Source organism: Pezoporus wallicus, unplaced genomic scaffold, assembly GCF_028554395.1.
Source record: "Pezoporus wallicus isolate ANWC-B61680 ecotype Strahan unplaced genomic scaffold, APGP_CSIRO_Pwel_v1 contig_161, whole genome shotgun sequence".
NCBI classification, from domain to species: domain Eukaryota; kingdom Metazoa; phylum Chordata; class Aves; order Psittaciformes; family Psittacidae; genus Pezoporus; species Pezoporus wallicus.
In genome coordinates this window covers 8,754,447-8,780,268 of record NW_026642654.1, presented here as the reverse complement: position 1 = coordinate 8,780,268, position 25,822 = coordinate 8,754,447, and the positions used below count along the sequence as shown (strand labels likewise).

The following is a 25,822-nucleotide window of genomic DNA, read 5'->3' as shown; positions in this document are numbered from 1 at the left end:
GACGTTTTATACAAATCTAAAATTCTACTTGAGTGTTATTCTTTACCTAAACACACAGAGCTATTGTGAGAGATTTGACACTCGGGTCCCACTGCCCTCTAGTTTCAGGTTTTGAAAACATACTTGTCCCCTTCTGGAACTGTTTTCATCTCACCCTTGCTGAAGCCCTGATTTTATGTTTTCAGCACAGATGACAGTAAGTTAATTCTGACATAAACTCATTGACTTCAACAGAAATACATCAGGAAGAAATTTGTCTCAATTTAAAAAAAAACATTCTTCTAGATGAAAAGTGGAGCTACTGTTCCTACATATGACAAGGGCACCTACGTTGTACACTCAGAACTAATAGCCCCTTGCACTTCACAAACATTGTCTGAGGAAATAGCTCTGTTGAGCCAGAATTAAGTGTACTTTGGGGGGTAACCAATGACTTCCTATCAGTTAGGTTTTCAGGTCATGTTAGCTTCCCATCAGCTTACACTCACTCTTTTGTCCTCTGCAGCAAACCTTGCTGTTCTTCAGCATCATCAGTACCTGAAATGTGTTATGTCTCTGCTTTATGCTACTTCATGCTCCGTAGATTTCACAGAGACTTCATAGCCACTGCAGTTACAATCCTTGTTTTTGCAATTCTATGCTATTAACATTTAGGGATTATATATATATATATATATATATTCTTTTATCTTTCATGCCCATTGCTTTAACCTTTAAATCAACACATAGAATTTAACTTCAGAGCATTGCAATGGTATGAAAATAATCACCCATAGTTTAAGCAGCTCTATCACTGTTTCTGTTTTTTTATATTCTAGCTAAATAGTGAATTCCTGATTACCCAAGGTAATGCACAAAGGAGCTCGGAGGACAAATGAGATGAAGTAAAAGCGTAGCTACATAAAACATCTGTAGGTTAGGATTATCAGCAAGGCTGTAATGGGGAAAGAAGAGGTCAGTGACACAGGTTTCATCTCCAGTGTGAAAGGCATCTTCTCCAGGGAATGATCCGCAGCCTCAGGCCAAGGGGTGAGAAGCAGCTTGCATGCACAGGCTGGAGGCTTGTCCCTTCTGTGCCTCCGTGCTTTCCCTAGAAACATATCCCTGATCTGTGCTGAGCCCTAGTGGTGTTATCCTTGCACCCATGGGGCTTAATCTTGGGGGTTTTGGGGGGGCTTTTATCTGTTCAAAATGTTTGAAATAGCGTGAGGTCTGTGTCACAGCCTGGCATTTCACTGGCATGATTGTGTGGGCATGTGTTGCATCTGTTAGGATGAGGCTCTGGGCCTGCTGGGGCATTTGAGGATACACAGGCTGCCAGATAGTTCTGGGAGGTGTGGGGATGCAGATGACGAGGACTGGAAAAGTCAAGAGAGTGAAAACTGTTGAAAGCTGTTGATTCATCTGTAGTGCTGACTCAAACCCGCTTGGGAAAATCACCCACCAAATGGCTGTGGCTCTGCAGATTTTTGTGCCTGCCTGTACCAGGAATGTTCACAACTCAGAATATACATAATTCAGCTCAGATCCCTGAGAATGAAGTATAGCTTAAAAAAATCATGAGTGAAAACAGCTTAGTGATAATGAAATAAAAACAGATCCAAGAGGAGCCCCTTAGGATTATACAGCAGATAACAGCTACTCTATAGCTGTTGGCTCGCTGAGCATTTATGCCAGTGAGCAGCATTTTCCTTCTGCATTTCTCAGCCATTTGGATTCAACTGGGCAGATTATCTGTGGTGTTGCTTCTAGGTCCAAAATAACAGTGTGCAATAAGCCCCCAGCCCTTGTGGAACAGGGTCTTCCGGCATGAGGTGTTTGCTGGCTGAAGTGATCTCCAGCCTTGTGATGGAAAGCTGGGGAGCTCAAGGAGTGCTGGGTGCCAGCTGCCTGGCCCATCCTGCAGCAGTTCTGAGTGAGCCTACAGTGCTGTGGGGATTCTCTGACCTCTCAAGGACTTATTTCAAGCTCTTCTGTCTTGGCAACTGAGGCAGATCTTTTTAAGGAAAGGCCATGTAATTGCTTCCTTTTCCTCTTCCTTAATTTTTTTTTTTTTTTTAAAGCTTTCGGCTTATGCTGATTTAATGGCCACCATTGTTAGTGCTGCAAATTTGACTCCTGACAGCTATGTAGACAGAGAAAATATTCATACTTTTACCAGTGCTCAACATCTCTGGGTTTCTCTCTGGCACTGGTTTCCTCAATGCTGAAGATAGTCCAAATACCAGAGCTAAAATTGTGTTTGAAAAAGCAGGGTGGCACCTTTTTCTGAGGACCAATTTCACTGGGATTTAGTTTTCTAAATGCCTTTCTGAATCTGGGGCTGAAAGGACTTGAAGGTAGGTCAGAAAGGCAAGGAATTTTACAGGATTTTAAAATGAAAGGTGCTGCTGTAGCACACACCTGGAGATCAAACGCTTATTTCAATCATATAAGGTAATTTTAACTGCAGAAGAGAAGGTTTCTTTTTAAAACAGGAAAAGGCAGAGAAGGTGATACCCAAAGTGATTTTGGTTTGATTTCTACTCTTTACTGCAGCTGCAGACTCTATAAAGTATTTGATCTGCAACCTCTTCAGAGGTTTCCTGTTAGTGGCTCTTCTCAGAGCAAGGTAATTTCACAAGTATTCATGAAGGTCTGGGTGTTGTGACCTGACTGACACTAAGAAGCTCCATTTTATAGAACAAGTCCATTTTCTCTGCAAGTCCAGTTATCATGAGATAGGGTGAGGTGTATCCCCTGTGTCTTCAAGGCTCTTAAGACTTGCAGCATCAGCAGGTGGTGGGGAATGTGATGAAGCCTTGTTGGAGGTTTTGTTTTCCCCAGAAGATCCTGCATAACTGGCTGCTGAGCAGAGCTACCAAGCAGCCCTGACAGTTCTCTGCTGCTTCATGCCCGTATCATCTCTGAGCTGTGTAGGAGTTTGCAAAGGCAGGTTAATATTTAATGTACCTGGAGGCTTTGATGTTTCAGCTGTAGTCTGGATACCTCTAAAACCTCATAAAATGCAACCAGAGGAGGTGTTGCTGCCTTTTTATTCACTAATGCAGTCTGGAGCACCCTCCTAATTTCAATTCCTTCTTCTGTCTCCTTTGACTTGTTTGTTGAGAATCGTTATCACCAGCCTGCTGGGTGCTCATGCTGAAACTCTAGGCTTTCAGCTGTGTATCTGAAGTGCTTTGCTTGAAAGACTCTTTGTCTGATCTTCTGGGTCCTGAAGTATCTCTGCTACAAAGGAATAGTGGGATACGTGCCTAGGATGTCTTGCAGGCTGGTGGCCAGGTGATCTCCTGGGCTGTGGTGTGGGAGCTGCAGGCTAAGGCAGGCAGGTCCTCTCTTTGCTCAGCCCACAGAACGTCAGTGTGACTGTCGTCCAGGATGGTCCCACTCCCTGTCCTTCAAAGTTTTCCACTATTGAGGGTTAAAAACCTACATTCAGGTGTCAGGAAGAGACAACCAGGCACAAGTTTTCTCCTGGCTGGCTGAGATAACCACATACACTGCTTTCCCACATAGGGAGCATTGGTCCTCAATTTGGGATTGTGAAGCCTTTTGTTGCCATGGATCTCCTCACTTTCAGTCTGCCAGAACTATTTCAGTGCTAAGACTGGCCATAGAAGCCTTTGAAAGGAAGATCTGGAGAAATATCCTTCTCCTCAACCATTCCTCTTAGCTAATTTTTATTGCTCTGTCTTCTGCTTGCTGGATCATGGATTTGGCAAAAAGAGGCAGGACCATCCGCTGTGGATAATGTGGCCTCCTCTAGGCCACAAAGAACACCAAGATGCAGTGCCTTGTACCCTAGAGTTAGGAATCTGCATGTGGGGAGGTTTGGCCAGATTCAAGCTCTATGTATGTGAAGTAATTTCTTTGGTATTCATATGAGGATATTTGGAGAAGAGTGCTATCACAGAGGTCTGATACTTCAAGACCGTGGTCAAATAATTTGCATAACACAAAATAGCTGTGAAGTGGTCAGTGGCCTGACCTGGTTTCTAGTAGTTCGGGCTGTCTCTGCATAGGCAAAAGAGGCAGTAGCCCAGGACAGAAGAGGACAACAATGCAGCAAATGTTTTCTTGCTGGTTTTGTCTGTCAAAGCTCTGGGGAGCTGGGCTGATTGCTCCTTCTCCATAGCAGTAGAAGCTTTACTTCCAAATTCCCATTACTCTTCCCTTGAGTGGCAAAATTCAATTTTGCCTGAATTCTTGAGAAGCCTTGAGTGATGTACCTGCAATTGTGACAAAACTTAATGTGGCCTAAATACTTGAGCAGCCAAGGTTTGTACTTCTGTGGCTTCTGTGCTCCTAGCAATGCCTGAGCTAGGTATTTTGAAGCTGATTCAGACATGTATATATGAGCTTCGGTCATCTTAGTCGTGGTATCATAATTAAAACTGTGGGAACTGAGCACTCTTGAAAAGGGAAAAAATACTGTAAGCATCTGCTTATGAGTGTTGTCCCTCCAGAACTTGCACCCTGAGATGTGAGAGGAGACTTTGTAAATGACGTTAGTAGTTAGCAGTCTGACAGGAGTGTTGGTAAGGGTACAAAATGGATCTCTATTAAGATAGTCTGTATTGTCATCTGCTAGACTAAAAGGTAATGAAGTTGAAACAGGGGCCTTGAGTAGTACAGGCAAACCTGATTTTTCCTGCACGTGGATGGCAGTCTGCCGCCTTCTTGCTCCATCACATAAATTTTGGTATCTGCTTCACCAGGACACTCTCACCCTGAAGGTCCTTATTATTCCGTCCCAGCTGAAGGGCAGTTATACATTCAGGCCATCCCCAAAATAATAGATGGACTGTCCTACATCCTCAGCATGGTGAGACACACAGACCCATATACTGGCCCCACACCAGTGCCTAATCCTACTTGGCTTATTTTTGAAGGGAGTCAGGGAGTGCAGAGTAATACAGCCCAGTTTTCTCATTCTAGATGTAAAATGCACATCTGTATTGTGGCTATAAAAGATGATATACAGGTTCTTTCTCTTGAAACCCTGATATGACTTCTAGCTTTTTCTTGTGTAGTACAGAAACTTGGTGAAAGAAGGGCTGGAGAAGCATGCTAGAAGCACATAAATAACACTTTTGTCAAAGAGTATTTCTACAGGCCCCCTAAACATCAGCTTTTGAATGTCTTTTCACACAAACTCAATTTCTGTATTGTTGTTTTCCGAGAGATCTCTTCACAGTGTAATACCAGGCAAGCCATTTCACTTGTAGGCTTAGATGAGGGTATGTTTCAGAGATGGATCTTTTCAGGATTTACTGAATGCTCTGATGTAACTTCATTGCATGATACAGTGAAATATTATCTACCTTCCATCTCAATGAGTTACATGAGGGCGATTGTATCAGCCAATTTGCTGGGCATGATTTCAGTGCTCAGGTAGATGTGAAGTGAAATTTCAGGCCTTTAGGTTGATCTTACCGTATGCTGAATTGCCTCTTCCGAGCAGTATGCACTCTAAGTGGCAACTTAGTACTAACAACTTTCAGTGCAAGCCCATGTACTGTATTTTCCCCTTTGACCTTTCCAGATCCCTGCCTCTAATGAGAGATCGTGAACACAGAATTGCCGATTATTAGCATTTCTTAGTCTCCTATTAACTAAATTTCTTCTGAGCTTTATGCTACCCAGTCTAACATAAAAATAAACTGCTGAATGTCTGCTGCATGTTTCATGTATGTCTGTGGAACATACAGCCTGCTTGGAGGACCTGGACATGTCCTTCTCATGCCGTGTGGGTTATGGCATGCAAAAATACTGTTTGTAGTAGGATGCTGCATATGTTCAGAAACTGTTGAAAGTCTTTGGAATTCTTATAACTGTTTATTCATTCTTTTGTTTAGGAGTCAGTGACCTGTAAGTGCTCATTATGAAGAGAGATCTGGTTTTCTTGGTGACTCTAATTAGCCTTGCCTTCCTGTCACTGCTAAGGTCTGGATATCCTCAACATATTGCAGAGGAGTCCTGCTCTGTTCAAATTCTTGTTCCAGGCCTCAAAGGTAATGTGGAAGCCTACTCCATCATTCAAATACTAATCCTTTCTTTCTAACAGGCTCATTTACATCACTGACAGTTTATAGCAGAGACAAAGAAGGTGCCTTTCAGTTGTCCTCTTACTTGCCCATTTGTAGCCTCCTTAAAAATGGAGTTTTAAGGTCCGTAAGGTGAACTTAAGTCAGTTAAAATAAACACAGTTCAGAGAATGCATGCCAAAGTTTCCCGTACTTGCTCCTGATCAGGAGCCTGTTACTCTGACACAGTGCCTGGTTGCTGTCTCTGTGTTTGTATTCAGGAGTGGTACTCATGCCCAAAGACTTTAAAATCAGGCCCTATTTTATACTTGGAAAGGTTTTCATTGCTATTTTGCAGTATAATGAGAATATGCTTATCTTCGCTTGATTTTTAAATACTGAAGTGCCTTTAGAAGAAATAGAAAATCAGTTAGGTTTTTGGCATTTCTATAGTGTCTGTGGACAAAAGCAACTTTTTAAAGAAATATGTGCCCAAACTATTGCCCCAATATATTATTATTATGATAAAAAACTGCACAACTAACCTTCAATTTTTTCTGGTAGTTTCAGATTGTAATATCACAAAACTCACCTAGCAATATTGGTGCCACTAATGTTATCTAGTACAAATGTAAGCTTTACCCTGGCCTGGGGGCCATAGTATAGACTGCAGATGCTGTCTGTGCTGGCTAATTGGTTGGTGAGGGCAAGGCCCATAGAATCACAGAATAGTTAGGGTTGGAAAGGACCTTAAGATCATCTAGTTCCAACCCCCCTGCCATGAGCATGGATACCTCACACTAGACCATGTCGCCCCAGACTCTGTCCAACCTGGCCTTGAACAGTTCTGTCCTGCAATTGTTCATACAGTTAAATTGTGAGCACAGCCTGGCCACAGGCTTGGTTGTGGTGTAAACTGCCCTTGTCAGATCTTGCCTTGTTTTAATATGGTTGTGCTGTGTTGGAACCAAAAGAATTGGGCTGTTGTGCTTGGCCATTTAGCTTCAGGAACAAAAAAGCTCTCATTTTGCTTATTATTGATGCAGTTTTGGATGCCTGAACTGAACCGAAATCTGTATTTTTTTTATTTTACTTCAGTAAGCAGCCTTTAAAGTCTCAATATTTTCACCTTCAGCAGATGTTCTAGTTAGAAAGAACAATACAATAGCCAAGTCTCCTGAGGTTTGACTAAGCCTTGAGTAAAGTTGTTTCACTTGTTTGATATATTTTTGGTGAAATAGGCATAAGATAGTGCTGTTGATGCAAGTCACAGAGAAGAACACAATCAAATTAAATATATGTTGTTGAAAATTACAGGGAAGATCAGTGAAAGGGTTAGACTCCACAGCACTGGGGACTGAAGCTTTGAAATGATTTTTCATTTCAAAGAAGTTGAGGCTTTCACAAGTTTTCTTACTGCTTTAGTTTCCTTATTTGTGTAATCAGTCAAAATTAACACCTGTGAGTACCATTTCAATGTGAGGACCGTTATTACTATTATATGGAGCAGAGTTTTCTAAAGCACATAAACCGTGCAGGATCCTGGCCCTTTGTAGAAGGCAGTCCTGAGCCAGGAAACAACAGAGAGGCCTGAAAACCTTCATGTGTTAATGATTTCACTTTGCTTCATGAGATGTAAGCCTCGCAAAAGTGAGAGATTGATGTACAAATTCAGTGAAGCACAAAATGGCCTGACTCTAGTTAATGTGACCCCCCTAAAAAGCTATCAGTGTTCCAGCTACACTGCCAGGGGGACTGGCTCTGAAATTGGTAATGAGATGCTGCTGTCCCCTCTGGAACAACTCCAACCCATTTTGGTGGCCAAGGCTTCCTTTAAGCTGAGCATATACGTGGCTGTGCGCCCAAATTTTGGCTCCCATGCAGTGGGGTTTGCTCACTGCAGCTTTTAGATCTGCCCCATCTCCTCCTCTGCTGGACTGCCAGCACCATCTCCTATGATGGAGGAGCAGAACCCTGCACTGCGGCTGGGCACCAGCCTGCCGGGATTTGGGAAAAATAGGTACAGGGAAGAAGTGGAAGAAGTGAGGCAGACTGTTGGATGAGTGAAGGGAAGAAACAGGAGGAGAGGGTTCAGCCCAAGAGGTGGTGAGAAAGTGGAACCCAAATAGGGGTTGGTGAAGGAGAAAAGTACCCAAAAGTGGGGGAGCATAATGGAGAAATTTTAGAACAGGAAGAGGTAAAGGGAAAAGAGAAAAGAAAGGCACAAAGAACAAGACTGAGTGGAGAGACTGGAAACTAAAAAATAAAATACGATTAAGGAAAGAGGAATAAGAAAATGCCACAAAGCCAATTAGGACCCCACAGAATAAAGAGGTGAATCTGAAGGGGGATGAGATGAGAATGGAGGTGGAAATGGAAGATGAAGACAGCCAGTAAAGACACCAAGAATAGAAAAAGGCACAAATGAGTTTAAGGTCAGCAGCTTAGGTCTTAGGAACTGGGTTTTTTATTTTATTTTTTTTATAACCTAAACAGTGTAAAGGAGTAAGATGAAATGTGGAAGGGAAAAATACTGTGGCTCTGAGAATCCAGACAGCAGACTAATCCATGTTTTTGAAAGCCGACTTAATAATGGCAAAAGTGTGTTGTGTCTGAAGAAGGGATGGATGATGAAGCCTCACTACATTGCTGCTCATATTCTTCCTGAAGCCTGATTCCTTTTGATAGGCCCATGAGATTGAAGTTACTATTATTGTGGTGAAAAAAATAACATGGAACAATCCTTCAAAGCTTGAATTCTCAGTTTGCCACCTTATTTTGTCTCCCTTCTAGAATCTAAGGCAGGAGTTGTCTTTAATAGTCTCAGTGGCATATAGTACCTACAAACGTTGATACTATGTAAATAAAATAAACCCATTTTTTTTACACCCACGCTTCATTTGTCTATTCACACAGGGAATATGAGTAATGGAATAAAGTTATCACTAGCCCAGGAATGCTTAATAGATCAGGTAGTTAATATTTGTCGTGCTATTTTCTTTATAGTAGATGGTACAGCTTAAGGTAGGCAAGATGCAGACATAATAAGAAACAAATCCTGTCCCAAAGAATTGACAAAAGGAGGCAAATCAACAGCAGTGGTAAGATACATAATCTGAAGTATGAAAGATCTCTATCAGAGATAATGGGAGAAGTTTGTAGTAGTGTCAGGGTTGTGCCTGATACCTGCAATCCTGCTGCAGTTCAGTTTGGTGTCAGGGCTAGATTTCTTCTGGGGGTTTGGGGCATCACAACACTGTGGAGCACTGCTGGGCGCATTACGCCCTGTCTCAGCTGCCTGGGCAAGAGCTGCATTGCGCTAAGGAGGGAAGTACTCTTTCATGCAGAAGAGCTAGAGCAAAGAGCTGTCCTGGAAGGGGCGGAGAGAAGATTAGTGTTAATTGATGATAAATGAAATTGATTTAAATGCCTTGACAGAAATCTGTTCTGTTGCCTGTGACACGTGTACCAACTTTGCTTCCTCAGCTTGCATAGTACTCATGGAATGTAAAGCAAAGTTAGGGACTTAAACACAGCAAAGCTGAACTGGACCACTGATCAGTCCTTCTTGGCCAAGGTCTTACTGCTTGAAATAGCAGATAACAAAAAATACATCTGGGCCTGTAATGGGGCTCTCTCTTCCCAGGGAAAGTTTCTTAAATGCCTACACTAAGGAATGCAGTGTCATCTTATTATAGGAATAAATGCAGGCATGTGTAATGGCCTGAAGCAAGAGTGATCTATTTTATTGATCCCTAATGCACAGCTTTCACTCTGAAGAACATGTAAAGCAATAGGCTGTAATAGCGTGCTCTCAGCCTCCAGAGAGCAGGGAAAAGTCATTGTCAGGATTTATCTTTGGGAAGCAAAGAACTCATAACCAGCCCTGGGGGGGGGAAAGGCAATCATACAAAGCCTATTGGTTACCTGATAATAAAAAAAAGTGACATTCCCAAATGTGCCAAATAATAGCCTGTTTCATACTAACAATATTATCCACTGGGGATTATGTGGAGTTTGTCCTCATTAAGGTCAAAGAATGGCCTACTTTTGATGTCTGAAGGTAGGTCTGCAGTCGGCTGGCAGCCTGAAGAAGGAAAATATAATAGATGGAAGGCCAAGTTCAGCTCACAGCCACCTATGTTTGCAATAAGAAGAGAGAGTGAGCTGGAGGCTGCATATTTGAAATATGCCATGTTGTGGCTTGTTTTTACATCATTTCTATGGTTCATTTCTGAACCACAGCTGCCAGCTATGGCAGAGAGCAGAGCTTGAGTTTCCTGCTATAGTGCTCCCTTCAGCTTCCTGGAGAGCAGCTATTGCTCACTCTCCTCTGTAGACACACAGCATTGGGCATCAGGTGTGCTCTGCTAGCCCTGGCTTTTAGATCCTGGCATTTTCTTGTCTGTGGAAACCGTAGAACTTGCTTCTTTGTATAAATCTTTTTTTGTAAAAGTGGCTATGTAAATCATTCTTTAAACTTCTGTCTATTTGTTTAAGAGATTGTAATTTTATGTCAGTGGCAAACTATAATAGTAGTACAATAGCAGGGAGTGAAACAAGCTAAGCATCCTCAAATTTCCAATGAAAGGCAGCAAGGAGGTGAACATTTACAGAAAGTGTTGTTTAAATATGCTTGATACAGTAATCCGCCATGAGCCATGTGCATGTCAGTACAATGCATGGTGATTCATACCACAAAGATTAAAAGGCACAGTATATAACTCTCAGTTATATATGGATTAGGAGATACTCTTTCATGCTAAAAAATGGTCCTCTAAATGAAGGATGCCTTCCTGTAGGTCTTTGTAAATGGCATAAACTTTTTTCTCTATTTTTTCTTTTTTCTTTTTAATTTTATATTACAGGTAAGCCATTTTCACTTGAGACTTAAGTGTATCTTTAGTAGATAGTTGGGAAGCGTTTGGACCCAGTGCTGACTTGAGTCCTAATTCTGAAGCTTCTGCTTAAGCAAATTGTGCAGTTGGGCTTTTTGGAGGTTGACAGTATGAGTAACATCCACAAAGCTAGCCCCAGTGTATGAGACTTCAGTAATGTATTGACTGTGGTTTTGTCAGTGTTTACCCCAATTTCAGGAGACACTGTTCTCCATGCATCAAGTAAAGCTGTTAAGTCAGAATGCATCTGCTTTTAATTTTTTCCTGTCTTGTTACAGTAGATATTTATGTTCACTGGGGAAAATGACACTTTTGTCACTGCTGCCAACACAGAATAGTCCAGGTTTAATATGATTCATATATTTGTTTCCTTTTGTACCAACAGGGGAGGCTGGAGAAAAGGGGGAGAAAGGTACTCCAGGTCGTCCAGGCAGAGTTGGGCCTCCAGGAGAAAAAGGTAACTTTATTAAAGAAGATGTTTTGAAAGTCATTCCTGACCAAATGCTACTTTTTCTTGGAAGGCAGTGATGATGGGGATCCTCTGTCCCTTTGCTAGGTGACTAAATTATGCTTGGGCATTTTCATATACCATTGTGGTGTTTTCACCCCATTGGCAGCTCAGCCCCATGCAGCCACATTGGTTCACTCCCCCCCATCCTGGCCTGGTGGGATGAGGAAGAGAATTGAAAGAGTAGAAGTGAGAAAACTCATGAGTGGGTTGAGATAAGGACAGTTTAATGGGTAAAGCAAATGTCTCATATGAAGGTCTCTGTGAAGAAAGGCATTGTGTCGTCTTCATAAATTTCCTTCTGCAAATGAAAACCTCAGATCGGAGGGAAAGACTCACGGGGCTCGATTTTCTTGTTTCCTTTTGTTGTAAATGTGAGCACTCACAATTACCTGAATTAAAATGCTTGAGGGAAGGTGGTAAGCTATAACAGGCATAGATGGCCAGGAGTGGTTCTACATTTTTTGGATGACAGTCCACTAATATTTGTGGAAAGATGATGGTAACCCTGTTTGCATTGTAGTTAAAAAATGTTTTGAGCTCTTGAGAGGACTGTTGCTCAGTAGTAGTCCGTTATATAGTTGAGAGAAATGTGGCATTTCTGTCTTGCAGGAAATTCTTTTGAAATCTAGGGTTTTTTTTTGTTTGTTTTTGTGGGTTTTGTTGATTGGTTGGTTGGGGGTTTTTTTGTTTGCTTTTTTTTTTTTTTTCCGGAAGCAAGGAGGAAATTTGACCGTCATAAGTTTTCCAGGAGATGCACATTCTGAAGAATTCACATTAGGGGTAGTCAAAACCTTGTATTTCAATACTGAAATTAAACATTTGACATTCCTGTCATCAGAATGATGGAGTTAGTTTTTACTGAACTGAATATACAAACTTCCTTTCAAAGCAAACACAGAGGTAATTTATACTTCCTTATGATGGTGCATGATCCATTATGTAGTTCTTCTGGGCAATCACAGATGTCTGATACATGCAGTTTTTCCTGGGACCAAAATCCATAGCTAGAGCTCTTCCCCTTACAATGCATTGAAAAATTTGTAACTCCCATGAGGAATGTTTATGTTGTCAGTGTATTTCCCTTATGGAGATGTACTCTTCAAGGATTGTTCTTATAAAAAATACCGGAAACTAAAGTTTTAACTCTTGCAAGGTAATGCTGCATTAATGCTTGCATTTAATGCTTGCAAGGTAAAGCAGAAGTGATGTTGAAGTATCACAGAATAATTTAGATCAAAAGGTTATAAACAGCTCGTCTAATCCAATCTGTTGTGTAAACAGGGCAGATTCAATTTTAGATCAGGCTGCTCAGGGTCATGTCCAGTAGACTTTTGAAAATCTCCAAGGATGGAGATTCCATATCCTTTTTGCTCGGTCTGTTCACCACTGTCCTTGTGAAAGACCTTTTCCTTAAAGCCAACTGAATTTTTTCTTGTAACTTGTGATCATTGCCTCTTGTCCTTTGTATGTGTCTGAGAAGAGAAGGCTTCATCTCTACAGACAACTTGTAGTAGTGCAAGACTGCAATTAGGTTCTCCCTTACCTTTCTCTGCTCCAAAAGACCATCAAAATCTCGGTGTAGAGTTTAGACCTGTGATCCTGGTGCTTAATACATAGCTTGGTGGATAATGAAAGATGGATAAAACTGTTGCCTCATTTTGGATTTGCCTGTTTCTAAGAGCATACATGGATGAACACAGCAGCCCTGTTTCTGTGCTAGTAGCCTGTTAAACTGCAGTTACTGTGTTAACTTGTTTCACACCCTGTTTTTCTATTGAAGCCTGGTAATTGTTGTCTTGTTGGGCTAATATTTGTCTCCTTCTGTTGATGGAAAGTGCTTAACTTCACTGTATTTTTCTGCTAATTGAGTAAGTGATGGTTTACATGAGGGGGGAAACTAACTCTTCTGCAGCATTTGTAGAGTTTTTTCCTTCTAGTTTTAATTTACATTATCACAATCACAGTAATCTTTTTTTTTTTCTTTTTTTTCCTTCTTCCCCTTTCTTTGTTTCATTTCTGAAGCAAGTTTGTCCTAAGAAAATGTGCTTAGTGTCTTTGAGCTCCTTAGGTACGCAATAATCAGTGAATAAATAACTTACTTACAGAAGAAGAGGTTTTCTTATGGTATTGACCTGAAATGAACACCTCAAGATTAGGAAGTGCTGCAAATGTTTTTATTATCTCCTTTCCTCATGATCTTTTCTAATTTTGGTAGCTCTGAAACAGATAAACATTAAAACTTTCTGGTGCTTACCTGAAATATATCTGGTTTTGAGTGTCCTGAGGTTTCAGGGTGACATCAGACATCCTGATGTCTTTGGGAACTGATTAAGGTTAAGTTCCACTTACATTCCTCATTGCTTTTAATTAATTGTATAGGTCAATTATGATGCATAGCATGGCAGCAGAATATAAAACTGTGTTGGCCTTCTGCAAAGCATAGAGCACTGGGGCATGTACAACAGCTAATTCAGATGAAAGCAGCGTGTACTGCAGTGCTGGTTTTGGGGTGTGAAGTTAATAGGTGTAGCTTTCCCCACTTGCACTGATTGCTGCACTGCGTGCTCTCATGTTGGGAAAGAACTCAATTATTTGAGTCATGATCCAATTGTGAGGCCATAACAACTTCCATGTATATAAATTCCACATAAATACTTTAATAACAATACAGTCCTGTGAATATTCCCAGAGTAGCATGGATTCTGCTTATGGCAATCAAAAGAAGGGTGAATAGAGGGTGAATTTACTGTTGGAATGCATAATCAAAGGAGCAGCATATTAAAAATGTGTTCTTCAAGATATTTTAATTTTCTTAGAGCCATAACCATTTGAAAATATTTTAGTATTTTAATTTCAGCCTTCATACACCATACTTCATTTATACTTCATTATAGTGGTATGTGAAGCAGAGTTGCATACTGTTCTTAGGGGTGGAACTCAACTACCTTTGTAGTGTTAGCACAGTGATTCTGGCTTTTGCCAGCTAACACTTTTCCAGGCATTTCTTGGGCACATTTTGTAAGATAACACAATGAGCAGCCTGCAAGTGATTATCTTGGCTTGAAGAATAAGACAATTTAATATCATTGAGTGTACCATTCTCAGCCACTTGGTTCATACTGCTAGGAAATCTTCCCAGGCATTTAGTTTGCTAGTACAGACATAGCCTCTTAAGTAGGAGAGAATACTCATTAATTTAACTGGATTGGAGCCAGAGTGCTCAGTCATTTGTATAATCAAATTCTAAAGAGAAGTAATAATATCTTAATTTATATTTTAGTATTACTGATTGCTCGTTAATATGTAATCAATCAATCCTTTACATTTCTGAGTCAACTTTTACATGAATTTATTGCTCACTAAGGAGTGCTGCAGGCAGGATTCCATATAAAAGTCCTGACATTGACAGTTCTGGATTCACAAAGTGGGTATCTGTTTCAAACCTGTCTTTCAGTTCCATCTGAACTCAGTAGAATTTTGGGACAATCAGTGTTAGACTGAATGGACAAAAAAATGGCAGATGGGCTTCAGTGTAAATAAATATATAGCCTAGGGAAATTAGGGATACATAATTTAATCCATACTTACATAATACAAAAAAACCCCAGAATTGTCACTTAAAACTCGAGAACTGCTCTTAAGTCATTAGCAGCAGTCCCAAAGCTAACAAAACACTGCCCATCATTGGAAAAGATAGCAAGGACAAAATAGGAAGCTCATTTTTGTGGCTGATTTGCTCTGTGTAAAAGCCTGACGTGCACCATCTCATGCAATGAGTGTGGTTCTGGCCTCTGTCAAAAAGGACATAAAAAGTTAGAAAGGGGCACCAGAAATGCAAAAAAGATGAAGGAGCTGCCTCATAAGGAGAAACTGGACAGGTTGAGACTCTTGCATCTGTACAGAATAGTCTGAGAAGGATATGATCGAGGTTACAGAATCACTAGATCCCATCATACCTGAACTAGGAGGCAGTCACTGAAACTGCTGGGGAGCTGATTCAGCAACTCCATCTGCAGTGGACTGCAGATAGTGGCTGTAGTTGCATGATCTCCATTTATTGCACCTTCTACTGCCACTGTGTGAATCAAAGTCTTGGGCTTAGAGGGACCACTGGTCTGATCAAACTTGGTGTTACGTTGTTAATGTAATTCTGGCGAGGTATGTGTTTTGTAAGGGAAGTTATTTGTATTTGTGTGCATCTGAATATACAGTCCCCCATTCAGGGATGGATCATGCTATTTCCATTTCTTTTTTTGAATGTGTTTTAAAGTTCTTTAAGCTTTTTCTGCTGCCTTCAGATTGGATTGTGTTTTCTTACTACCTTTAGTTTCCTTTACAAATTTTCTAGCCTTCCTGATTTCTAGTCAGTATGGATTGATAAGTTTCCTTTTTTTAATTTTTTTTCCTGTCTGTTATACAAAGCTTGTAGAGTTTCACTTTGTCAGTAAGATACCTATGTACCTGTCCCACTAGAGTGGGAGATGTGAGGTGTTTATTTCTCCACTGACTACCAAGGAAACTTGGAGAAATAGCTGAGACTAAACCCCTAACTTTCAGGCTGGCTAATGAAATGAATTTGTCTCAACTACATAAAATGCCACCTAGCATTATACTAGGGGGAAGATTCTGTAATCTTGGTCTATATTTTGCATTCTTTTTCTATGTATCCTTTGCAGATTGCTGTCAAATATGGCACTAAAGTCAAGAGGCCTTTGGTTTGGTACACTTCTACCTTTATTGGTGGATAGTTGTCTGTGATGTCCGCTATGTCAAATCATGAAGAATTTTGTCGCGGTTTAAACCCAGCTGTTAACTCAGAACCATGCAGCCACTCGCTCACTCCCTGCCTCCCCTTTCTCCCCCTGCTTCCAGGGATGTGTAATTGCTAAATGCTTCTATTATATACCTCCCAAAGTACAGGGGTGGTGACCACACTGGGAACGCAAGCCAGATCAATTTCATGATCAATGAGTCTATTGTATTACAAGTCATTACCATAAAGTAGTGAAACAAGAACCTTAGCCCAGGCTCCCAGCCGATAAACACTAACACAGCAAATACCAGCTGTAAGTAAGGTACGACATGCTGAAACTCTGAGATCAAGAGCAACAACTTTGAGAGCCAATAAATCAGCATTGTGACGAGTGACTATTAATCTGAAACAATGAATGCTTATCACAAATACAATTAGACACACTCTGGTCAGATCTGTTGTTATCTCAATCCTTCGTGCCCCACGTTGGGCACCACAATATTCCAGAGATTTAACATAGCGGCATAAGAAGGTAACATGAAAAATATTTTTAATATCAAAAAGTCACTACTGTCATTGTGTAATTACTTTTCAAGTTTTTCCTGAGGTTTTGCAATTACTTACTAAACACAGTTATTATCATAGAAAATGTACTTAAAGTTTACTCCCATAAGGACACTTTCCACACTCTCATATGTCTCTCAGTTCAACTAACTTCAGCCTAGAGAGCTCTATTATTTCATTTTTGACTCCAAGATCAAGCACATGTTCTACAATGGATATTACTTCTACAATGATAGAATTTCAAATAAAGGTAGCCAACATGTTAACTCTCATTTGAAATATAACCATGCCAATCTAAGTCCATCTGAGCCACTTCAGTCTTAGTAGCTTTATCCACTTGTTGGTTGTTCTGGTGTTCCTCAGTGGCCCAGCGGGTACATGGGCAACTACATGGCATACCTTCACCACTAGGTTCTGCACCCGGTAAGATGCAGATAATTCTGCACCTGATACCAAAAAGCAATATCTTGCCACAGTGCAGCAGCCCAGATGGGTTTACCTCTGCGTTGCCAAAAGAATTGAGAAAAATGCATTGGCAATATCAATTGTGGCATACCACTTGGCTGCCTTTGACTCCAGAAAAACATCTGAGCACCATAGCTGGCAGGATTTGAACCTGCACAGGGAAACCCCAATGGATTTCTAGTCCATTGCCTTCACCACTTGGCCACAACTACCTGCTGCTAAAGGAATATATCTGATTTGTTGAAGTTTGAGAAGTAAACTCCTGCTCTCTTCATTTTGACACACTTCAGTTCACCTGTGACACGGTGAATTTCTATTTCTGCTGTATTTTTGACACTTTCTTTTAAGTACTTTTAAACCTTCTTGTCTGTTCCAATTAATCCTATCTGAAAAAATTGGCCATACTGTGTAGAGATCCCCATTTATAGTGTTGCGCTGAGACAAAGCCTTCACTTTTTCCACTGGTTGTGCAGCCCACCATTTATCTCTGGTATTTTATTTATTTTATTTATCTCTGGTATTTATTAGGCCACCAAGAAGATCATTTCGAGTTTCCTTCTCTTCAGTTCCTCCCCAAATCCTTCAAGTCTTCTATAGTTGGTTTCAGTGTATACCACCTTCATCTGAAAGATGACAGATGACTTACTTCATATTCTCCATTCAAACTTTCTGTTAGATTTCCTACTTTTGGTCTATGGAGACTTAATTTCCTTCATTGTCCCCATTTCTTTCCAGCTCTGACTTCCTGATTTCATTAAGACTCTTTAGACTGCAGTTTTGACGATCATAGGGCCACTAAAAAGGACTTTACAAAAGGCATTCAAACTTTTGAAACCCTCAAGGCAGATGGATCTCTCTTGAAACCTTGTGATTTATTCTGCAGAAGAAGCAGAATAAGCAGGCCTCTGGAGTAGAAGCAGGGGTTAGTCACTCTAAGAGAAAACCAAATCCAAATAGTTCTTTTAATGAGCACAGGAGGCTTAATGTATGTCTTCCTTGTTTGAGATAACACACTTTTACTTCTGAGTAGATCATGTAGCTTTGACTGGCTGTTACTGAGAAGTAGTTCATTTTCTGGGCAGTATTTATGAGAAGGAAAGTGAAGTCATTTCATATATTAATTTATGCATTAGGTTTATTTAATTTCTTTCTAGTGTTTATTTAATTTCAGGTGTAGCAGCCTGAAGAGAGAAAGAATTAAAACATTTGACAGTCTTTTATGGTAATCTCAATTCATAAATATCCAAAGCAAGAAAGGTCACTTTTAAAGCAATACAATAAACTTATTACAAGCTGATACTTTAGAGATTTTTGAGGAAATACCTTCTCAATATACTGCCTGTATTGGATAAGTATCCAGTGGTGGTATCAGTACCTTTATAACCCACACAGCCTGATGGAATGCACCTTTAGGGCAAGCCATGAATCTGTTCTGAATGTGAAGCTATATTCAGAAAGTAGATCTTCAGCTGGCAGAGTGGATTACTTCCATTCTTCCAGTAGGAATATATAGCATAAGATAAAAAATATTTGTGTTTTCTGGTAAAATTTCCTAATTGAGTCTGAATTTGATCCTTGTTGGAAAAAAAAGGAAAATTATTGATTGTAGGATTTGCCAGTAATTAATTAGACCAAGAAGTCATACACCTTCATCTTCTCTCACTTCAGAGGAAATGATTTCTTTCTGACTCATACAGTCAAGTGACAGTTGCTTGAGGTTTTATGGAGTAATAATCCAGAGGACATCTCTTAGCTCAGTGGTGATCAGTTTATATTCTGAAACTTGTTACTGATTAATTGGTCATAAAATTATCCAGCTTTGAAAAATAGGTAGAGGAAATATGTGACTGTCCAGTTACAGTAACAACAGAGGGCAACAGATCTTGAGTTGTCATAAATCTGTAACTGAGGCTGAGCTGTGACAAATTACACAAGTTCAGTTGCTGTATCCCTATGGTAGATTGTCCTCCTAACTTGTCTCCCCTTGCTTCTGTGTAGCTGAACAGTGTGTAACAGATGTTGCTTTGAGCAAAGACACAACCTTTTCAACAGTCCTTGAAAAAAACCTGCTTCAGTATTTCCTTTGGTCTTGGGTTTCTGCAGGATGGGAGCCTTGGAAGGCATTTGGCTTCTTTTCCCTGTAGTTCCTTCATACCTGGTCTCCATTAATACTGTGTGGTACAGTGGGAAATCTATCTCATATGAATGACATAGCTGTACAGCTGTGCTGCCTCCAGACCACATTTCTCCTTGAAATCATGATACAGAGAGGCCTAAATCTGATGGTGGAGCATTGATTTGTTCAGGTATTGCACTCAGGAAATGTTATCGCCATGTACACTGAAATTATGGAACCAGCAAGGCTGGAAAAGGCCTTCCTGATGCTGCTCGGGCCATAGGAACTGCACCATCAGGCAAACTGTGCCATGTTCACTACACAGTGTGTGCGACAAAGCGACAGGTCTCGTTTCATAGGTCTCAAAGTCTACCTAAAACAAATCAGGGAATTCTCTTTAAACCAGTGCCAGAACCAAAGTATCATTTCAAAATAATAATCTGGCAAGCTTAGACTATTTAGAGTTTATTGACTAGAAATGGCTTGGTTTAAGCCAAAACCTTCAGTCATGTGTAAACATGCTCTATTTATTCTATTAGGTGAGTAGTGCTTATTAATTTCAACTGCTGATCTCCTGAACTTGGACATGAGCTCTGTAGACATGTGATTGAGTCTTTGCTATTAGAGGCTAAAGTTCTTTTCTCAGATTCACACCATCAAGATACTTATTTTTTGTAATGTTTGAGAATGCCATCTATGACCTAACAGGGATGTTTTATCTGTTTCATTCTTCAAGCTTTGGAGGAGCTCAGATCAATGAGATCAGTACTTGAATTGTGGCGCACATTTTATTAGTAACAGTGCTTCAGCTTGGTTCGTGAAGGCAGTGATGGCAAAGAGACTGCCTGTTCCAGTGCAAATTCTGTTTCCCCTGAAGCCATTCTAATATTCCCTTTACATCACACAGGAAAGTACAACTAATAGAAAAGAGGTCAGAGTTAGACAAAGTAGGTGAATCAACCTGCCTTGCATCAGATTTCTGGGTATGCCTCATGGACACAGATAGGTGTCAGTGGCTGGTTCATGCAGATTTGCTGACAATTTCAGTTGACCTTAAGAGGTGAATAGTTCCCTTTTATTTGCAAGAACACAGCTGAGGAAAATTACTTTTTTAGCAGCTCCTTTGCTACAGTTGCGCTTCGAAGTATTCTGTAGAGCTGTCTTAAACGTTCAGCATTGCTGGCTTCAGTCAGGTTTTCTATGAACATGTGCATGTGTCTGTGTGTATATAAATATTTCCATTAATTTTCATTTTTCAATAATGTCATCTTCAAATGTAAGAGCAAAGAATGAGACTGTGACTGCTTCCACAGTGTGTATATTGTATAAATAAGCCATTTAGCCCAAATTCAGCCCTCAGTTACAGTGGAGCTACTGTGTTAGATGAAACTGTCACTTGTGTTTGGATCCTTTAGGTCTTCTCAACTCCATAATAGTTTTAATCCACTGATCAGTGTTTGAAGGCACCCCCCATCATTTTCAGTGTGACTCTGGCATGATCATCTGAGAGTTTGCAAAAGCTTTTCCAGTGGATCTGAGCCAAGATCTGTTTTCATTTACACGTACATGCCTTGTTAATGTCAGTTGCTTTGCAAAGATCAAATCACTGTCTAGGTTACTATAAGTAAGTTCTTCACAAGGAGTGAGCTGGACCTCTGGAGTTCAATGAATATTTGGGATATAGTTTGTTTTCACTTATTGTAAAAGCTGATACTGAAGCATGCTGGAATCTGAATGAATTGGTCTAGGTTCCTACCTTGTGTTTGTCATTTTTCTGTTATGTATAGGAGAAATGGGGGACAAAGGACAGAAAGGCAGCATGGGACGGCATGGAAAAATTGGTCCTATTGGTTCAAAAGGTATGCTCAGTTCAATTTTGTTTTCTCCATTTGTGTTTCAGATGAATAATCTAGTCATTTATGTTTGAGAAAAGCTTAGGGGCTTGAACAATGGTTCGTGAGTCTCAGAGTTTATCAGCCAGGGAGTTTCTCTGGTGTAGTCAGACACATGACTGATATCTCTCAGCCAGTTACCTTTCCCTCTGAGAGCAGTGTATTTAGCCTTATAGCAGGGTAAGAATCCTGGTTTAAGGTTAAATAAAGAACTTCGTGCACTGTTGTGCAAGTGTGGCAGTTAAGAGCAGCACATGAGAAGGTGCACTGTGTTTTGACAGACTTTCAAGTGCCAATTCTAATTCTAAATTCCAGTCTTGCCTACCCCATAGGCTTCCCATGTGACTTTGATTAAGTGATTTTCACCAATGTTTACTTAAACATCTAGATTATGAATCTAGACTTAGGCACCGGTGTAACATGTCCAGCCCTGTTCCCTCTACAGCATCTGAGCTTACTGGTTCTGTGAAGTTCATGTATGTCAAAAAATGGATATCGGTACATATTCTTTGTGTTCAAGTTTCATAGCTTTGGCTGGACAGGAAAATTTGTATTTTTGTTTGGGCATATTTCTACTTTTCATATTTGAATGTTACTAGAGAAAAAATAAACCAGTGCTAATGAACTGTTGACCAAAAAAGCTGCTTTAAATTTATATTCTTTTTTATGTCTTTAGGTGAAAAAGGAGACGTAGGTGACATAGGACCACCAGGTCCTAATGGTGACCCAGGTAAGCCATGTAATACCTTGTGTATGTGAAGGATTTTACAAGATGCATGCATCATCACAAAAACACATGCCAGTTTGCATATTGGGGGAGATAACGAATAGTTTTTGAACAGGCACTGTAATATTTCAGTGTAATATTTTCACATTACTTAAAATTATTGAAGCTGCAGTAGTTGCTGGACATGTAGTATATTTGTCAAAACAATGTCTCAGCTCCTCAGAGCTGTGATCACTCCAGAAGACTAGCAGGACCTGAAGTGCAACTGTCCGTATCATTCATGACCAGTGCAAAGGGACATCTCTGTATTTCCCACTCTGGCTTGCAGCCAACACAAAGGAGCAAGTGGGAAGCTCCTGCCCTCCACAGATTATTGTTATAGGAGCAGGAGACTGGCAGGAATACAGATCTTCCAGAGAAAAAGGTGAAAGCCTGGCATAAGAAGTGTAAGCCTTACAAAAGTGGCAGATTCAGGTTTTACTCAATTCTTCCCTTCCTGGCAGGAGCACTAGAGGTGCACCAAGTACTTTTCTCATGTGAATATAATTTGTTACTCTAATTCTTGAGCCAGACCACCATATGCCTAGTCATTAAGCATAGTTTTGCAGTGTAAGTACACTGCTTAGGCTGACTTAGATACCTAAGCTGAGTATTTGGGTTGTCAAATGCAGATTTGAATAAATACACAGAGAACTAGATTGATCCTTATTTTGAGATTTGAGTTCATAGCTGTAACGATTATCCTTTTAGCACTCTTATTCAGATCATCTTTGTCAAGCCAATGTAAATTTGGATTAATAGATTGTTATTACTGTAAGGTTTTGGATGTGAAGGTGTCACAACTCTCTTCTTTTTAAAACAGCCAAAGCAAACCAACAAATCAGGAGTCCTACCAATTTTGTAACGTGACTTTATTAAACTGTTCAGAATTGTATAGGAGACACTTAAGTAAACTGTGTTTCAGTGCTGAGAGAGGACAGAGTTCTTATAATTTGGTATTGAAAGAGGGATCCAGCCAGATGGCTGTTTTGGGGTTGGCTAAAGGTAAATGTGAGATCTTGGTTTTCTGCATTCTGAGAATGATTCAGCGCATGAGCTATTTAGGCCCCAAATAATTTCTTAAAGTACATGCATTTCACATTTGCATAAGGTGATCTTGGTGCATCCTGTTACAAACCAAACAGAATACCACTCTCCACAATTTAATGCAGACTTCATAGATAGATAATCTATGTTTTGGGTTTTTTTTTTGGTTTTTTTTTGGTTGGTTGGTTTGTTTTTGGTTTGGTCATTGTTTTGGTGTTTTTTTAGGGAATATCCATCTGTTTTTAGGTTAGCTGTAATCATTCAGGGCTGAAGCTTCATGGGAAATGAACTGAGCTGTTCTGGATAGGCCTAGGCACCTCTGAGAACCATACAATGATGCAGGGTAGTGAAGGCTCTACATTTCTGTCTGCTAGTTGCCAGACAGCTCTTTCCAGAGCTGCCAGGCTGGGCCTTTTTCTATAATTGTTTAGATAATTATTGTGGTTAGCTAGCTTTTTAATTTTGGTGTATCTGTGTCTCTTCACAGGCATCCCCTGTGAGTGCAGCCAGCTAAGGAAGGCTATTGGTGAGATGGATATCCAAGTGGCCCAGCTGACAACGGAACTAAAATTCATAAAAAATGGTAGGTTAATTTGATATGAACATTTTCCTTTTTCATTGCCTCATTTTACCGATGTGATTGCTCGTAGAGAGCGTCACCGTTCCGCACCTGATCTGTGAAGCTATTTTGGGGTGTGCAGTAACTTGGTTTATAGAAATGCGAGTGCTCACTTTTCAGCACTGCCCTCCCCCGCAGCTGTTGCTGGTGTGCGTGAGACAGATAATAAGATATATCTGCTGGTGAAGGAAGAGAAAAGATACAAGGAAGCCCAGCTCTACTGCCATGGAAGAGGAGGGACGCTGAGCATGCCCAAGGATGAGACTGCCAACAATCTGATCGCCTCATACATCAACCAAGCTGGGCTCACCAGAGTTTTCATTGGGATTAACGACTTAGAGAAAGAGGGAAATTTTGTCTATTCTGACCGATCACCCATGCAGACCTTCAACAAATGGCGCAGTGGGGAGCCCAACAATGCCTATGACGAGGAGGACTGTGTGGAGATGGTGGCGTCTGGAGGGTGGAATGATGTTGCGTGTCATATTACCATGTATTTTGTGTGTGAATTTGACAAGGAAAATGTGTAAGCTTGTCTGCTCTTTCTTTATTTCAAGAAAAGATTTTAAGCCGATTGTACAAGTTACTCCATGTTTATAAAGTACAAATGATATTTTGCAAGTATGTAGCGTCAACGTTGTACAGCTGTAAATACAATTTAGGTATTTCAAATATCAGTATTTACCCTTCAGAAGGGAAGAGCAATGATGAGACATAGCTTGGTTTTTCTGTAGGAAATACATGTATTTAGATAAAAATGTGGTTTGGGGCCAGATTCTGCCATCACAACAGTTAACATATGTGACTGGGTGACTGTAAGGGAAGGCAGAATTTGGCCTCTAGTTGTCAGAATGATTATTTCTGAAGAAGTAGATTCCTGATATTCTTTTATCTTAGCAAAATTTGTAGCTATAAAAGTTAATTGCTTGTAGTGCTACAGGGATATTTCCGTAACAAGGCAACTATTTTGTATACTCCAGTTAATAAGTACAAATATTACTGTAAGGTTTTGGATGTGAAGGTGTCACAACTCTCTTCTTTTTAAAACAGCCAAAGCAAACCAACAAATCAGGAGTCCTACCAATTTTATAACGTGACTTTATTAAACTGTTCACAGCTGTATAGGGGACACTTAAGTAAACTGTGTTTCAGTGCTGAGAGAGGACAGAGTTCTTATAATTTAGTATTGAAAGAGGGATCCAGCCAGATGGCTGTTTTGGGGTTGGCTAAAGGTAAATGTGAGATTTTGGTTTTCTGCATTCTGTAACTGAGAATGATTCAGCGCATGAACTATTTAGGCCCCAAATAATTCTTAAAGTACATGCATTTCACATTTGCATAAGGTGATCTTGGTGTATCTTGTTACAAACCAAACAGAATACCACTCTCCACAATTTAATGCAGGCTTCATAAATAGATAACGAATTGTCAGATTGTAAGGTTGACCCCCTGAAAAGCAGCAAAAGTTTCCAAGATTTTCCTCACTGTGTATATAGCAGTAATAACTAACTTTGCACAAATGATTTTTGTACCACATTTACAATTGCATGTGATGGGAAAATGTGATATGCATTAAAATAAAACCCAACAACATAATTTCACAAAGGAAATACTTTGGATCTTCCTAGGAGCCAGTTGCACGACGTCTTACCTTCCTGTCAGGCATAGAAAGATTGCTTCAGAATCTCTGACTGTGTTTCCTCAGCAGTACCTTGCAGAGTGTTTTAAGTTGATTTTTAAGGAGGAACGATCCTTTGTATAACATAGTAATCAAAATACGTATCTGATCATTATCAGAGATTAGTCTACAACATATCCACAGAGGATGTGGCATGTGGTTCCAGAGATTTCCCTGTAGCAAAGCAAGACCAACTCATATCAACTCTACAGTGCTGTGGTATATAAATAATTAATGACCACACAATTCTATTCATATCCACAGAATCTGAAAATACTTGATGCAATGCTGTTATTTTATACCTAAGAAAACAAACCATTTTGATTGCTATATTTGCTCTGTGAATTTGAATCCATTATATATATAATTTTATATATATAATGGATATTATTAATATTATTTTTGAAGATCAGTAGGAAATTCCTCTATTATTTGAGTATCAGCCTGGCTCCAGAGCAGTAGTTCTAAGAAGTGAACATTCATTTGA

General features: G+C 40.1%; 1 protein-coding gene and 1 non-coding gene across 3 annotated transcripts in view; one reads left to right on the top strand and one right to left on the bottom strand.

Annotated features, from left to right (window-relative positions):
* COLEC11 (collectin subfamily member 11) overlaps positions 1 to 25,253 on the top strand; it is a 35,739-nt gene extending 10,486 nt beyond the window's left edge. Inside the window, exons 2-7 of one of the 2 annotated variants that reach the window (XM_057431805.1) lie at positions 5,859 to 6,014; positions 11,310 to 11,381; positions 21,121 to 21,192; positions 21,902 to 21,955; positions 23,526 to 23,621; positions 23,778 to 25,253. In XM_057431805.1, the coding sequence (XP_057287788.1) occupies positions 5,885 to 6,014; positions 11,310 to 11,381; positions 21,121 to 21,192; positions 21,902 to 21,955; positions 23,526 to 23,621; positions 23,778 to 24,187 (834 nt within the window). In that variant the 5' untranslated portion in view covers positions 5,859 to 5,884 and the 3' untranslated portion in view covers positions 24,188 to 25,253. The remainder of the gene's footprint in view (positions 1 to 5,858; positions 6,015 to 11,309; positions 11,382 to 21,120; positions 21,193 to 21,901; positions 21,956 to 23,525; positions 23,622 to 23,777) is intronic. The other variant, XM_057431806.1, reaches the window with a different exon arrangement.
* On the bottom strand, positions 17,348 to 17,429 carry TRNAS-AGA (transfer RNA serine (anticodon AGA)). Its single transcript has one exon. It is a non-coding gene; the product is annotated as a tRNA-Ser (tRNA).
* Positions 25,254 to 25,822: the final 569 nt, after the last annotated feature.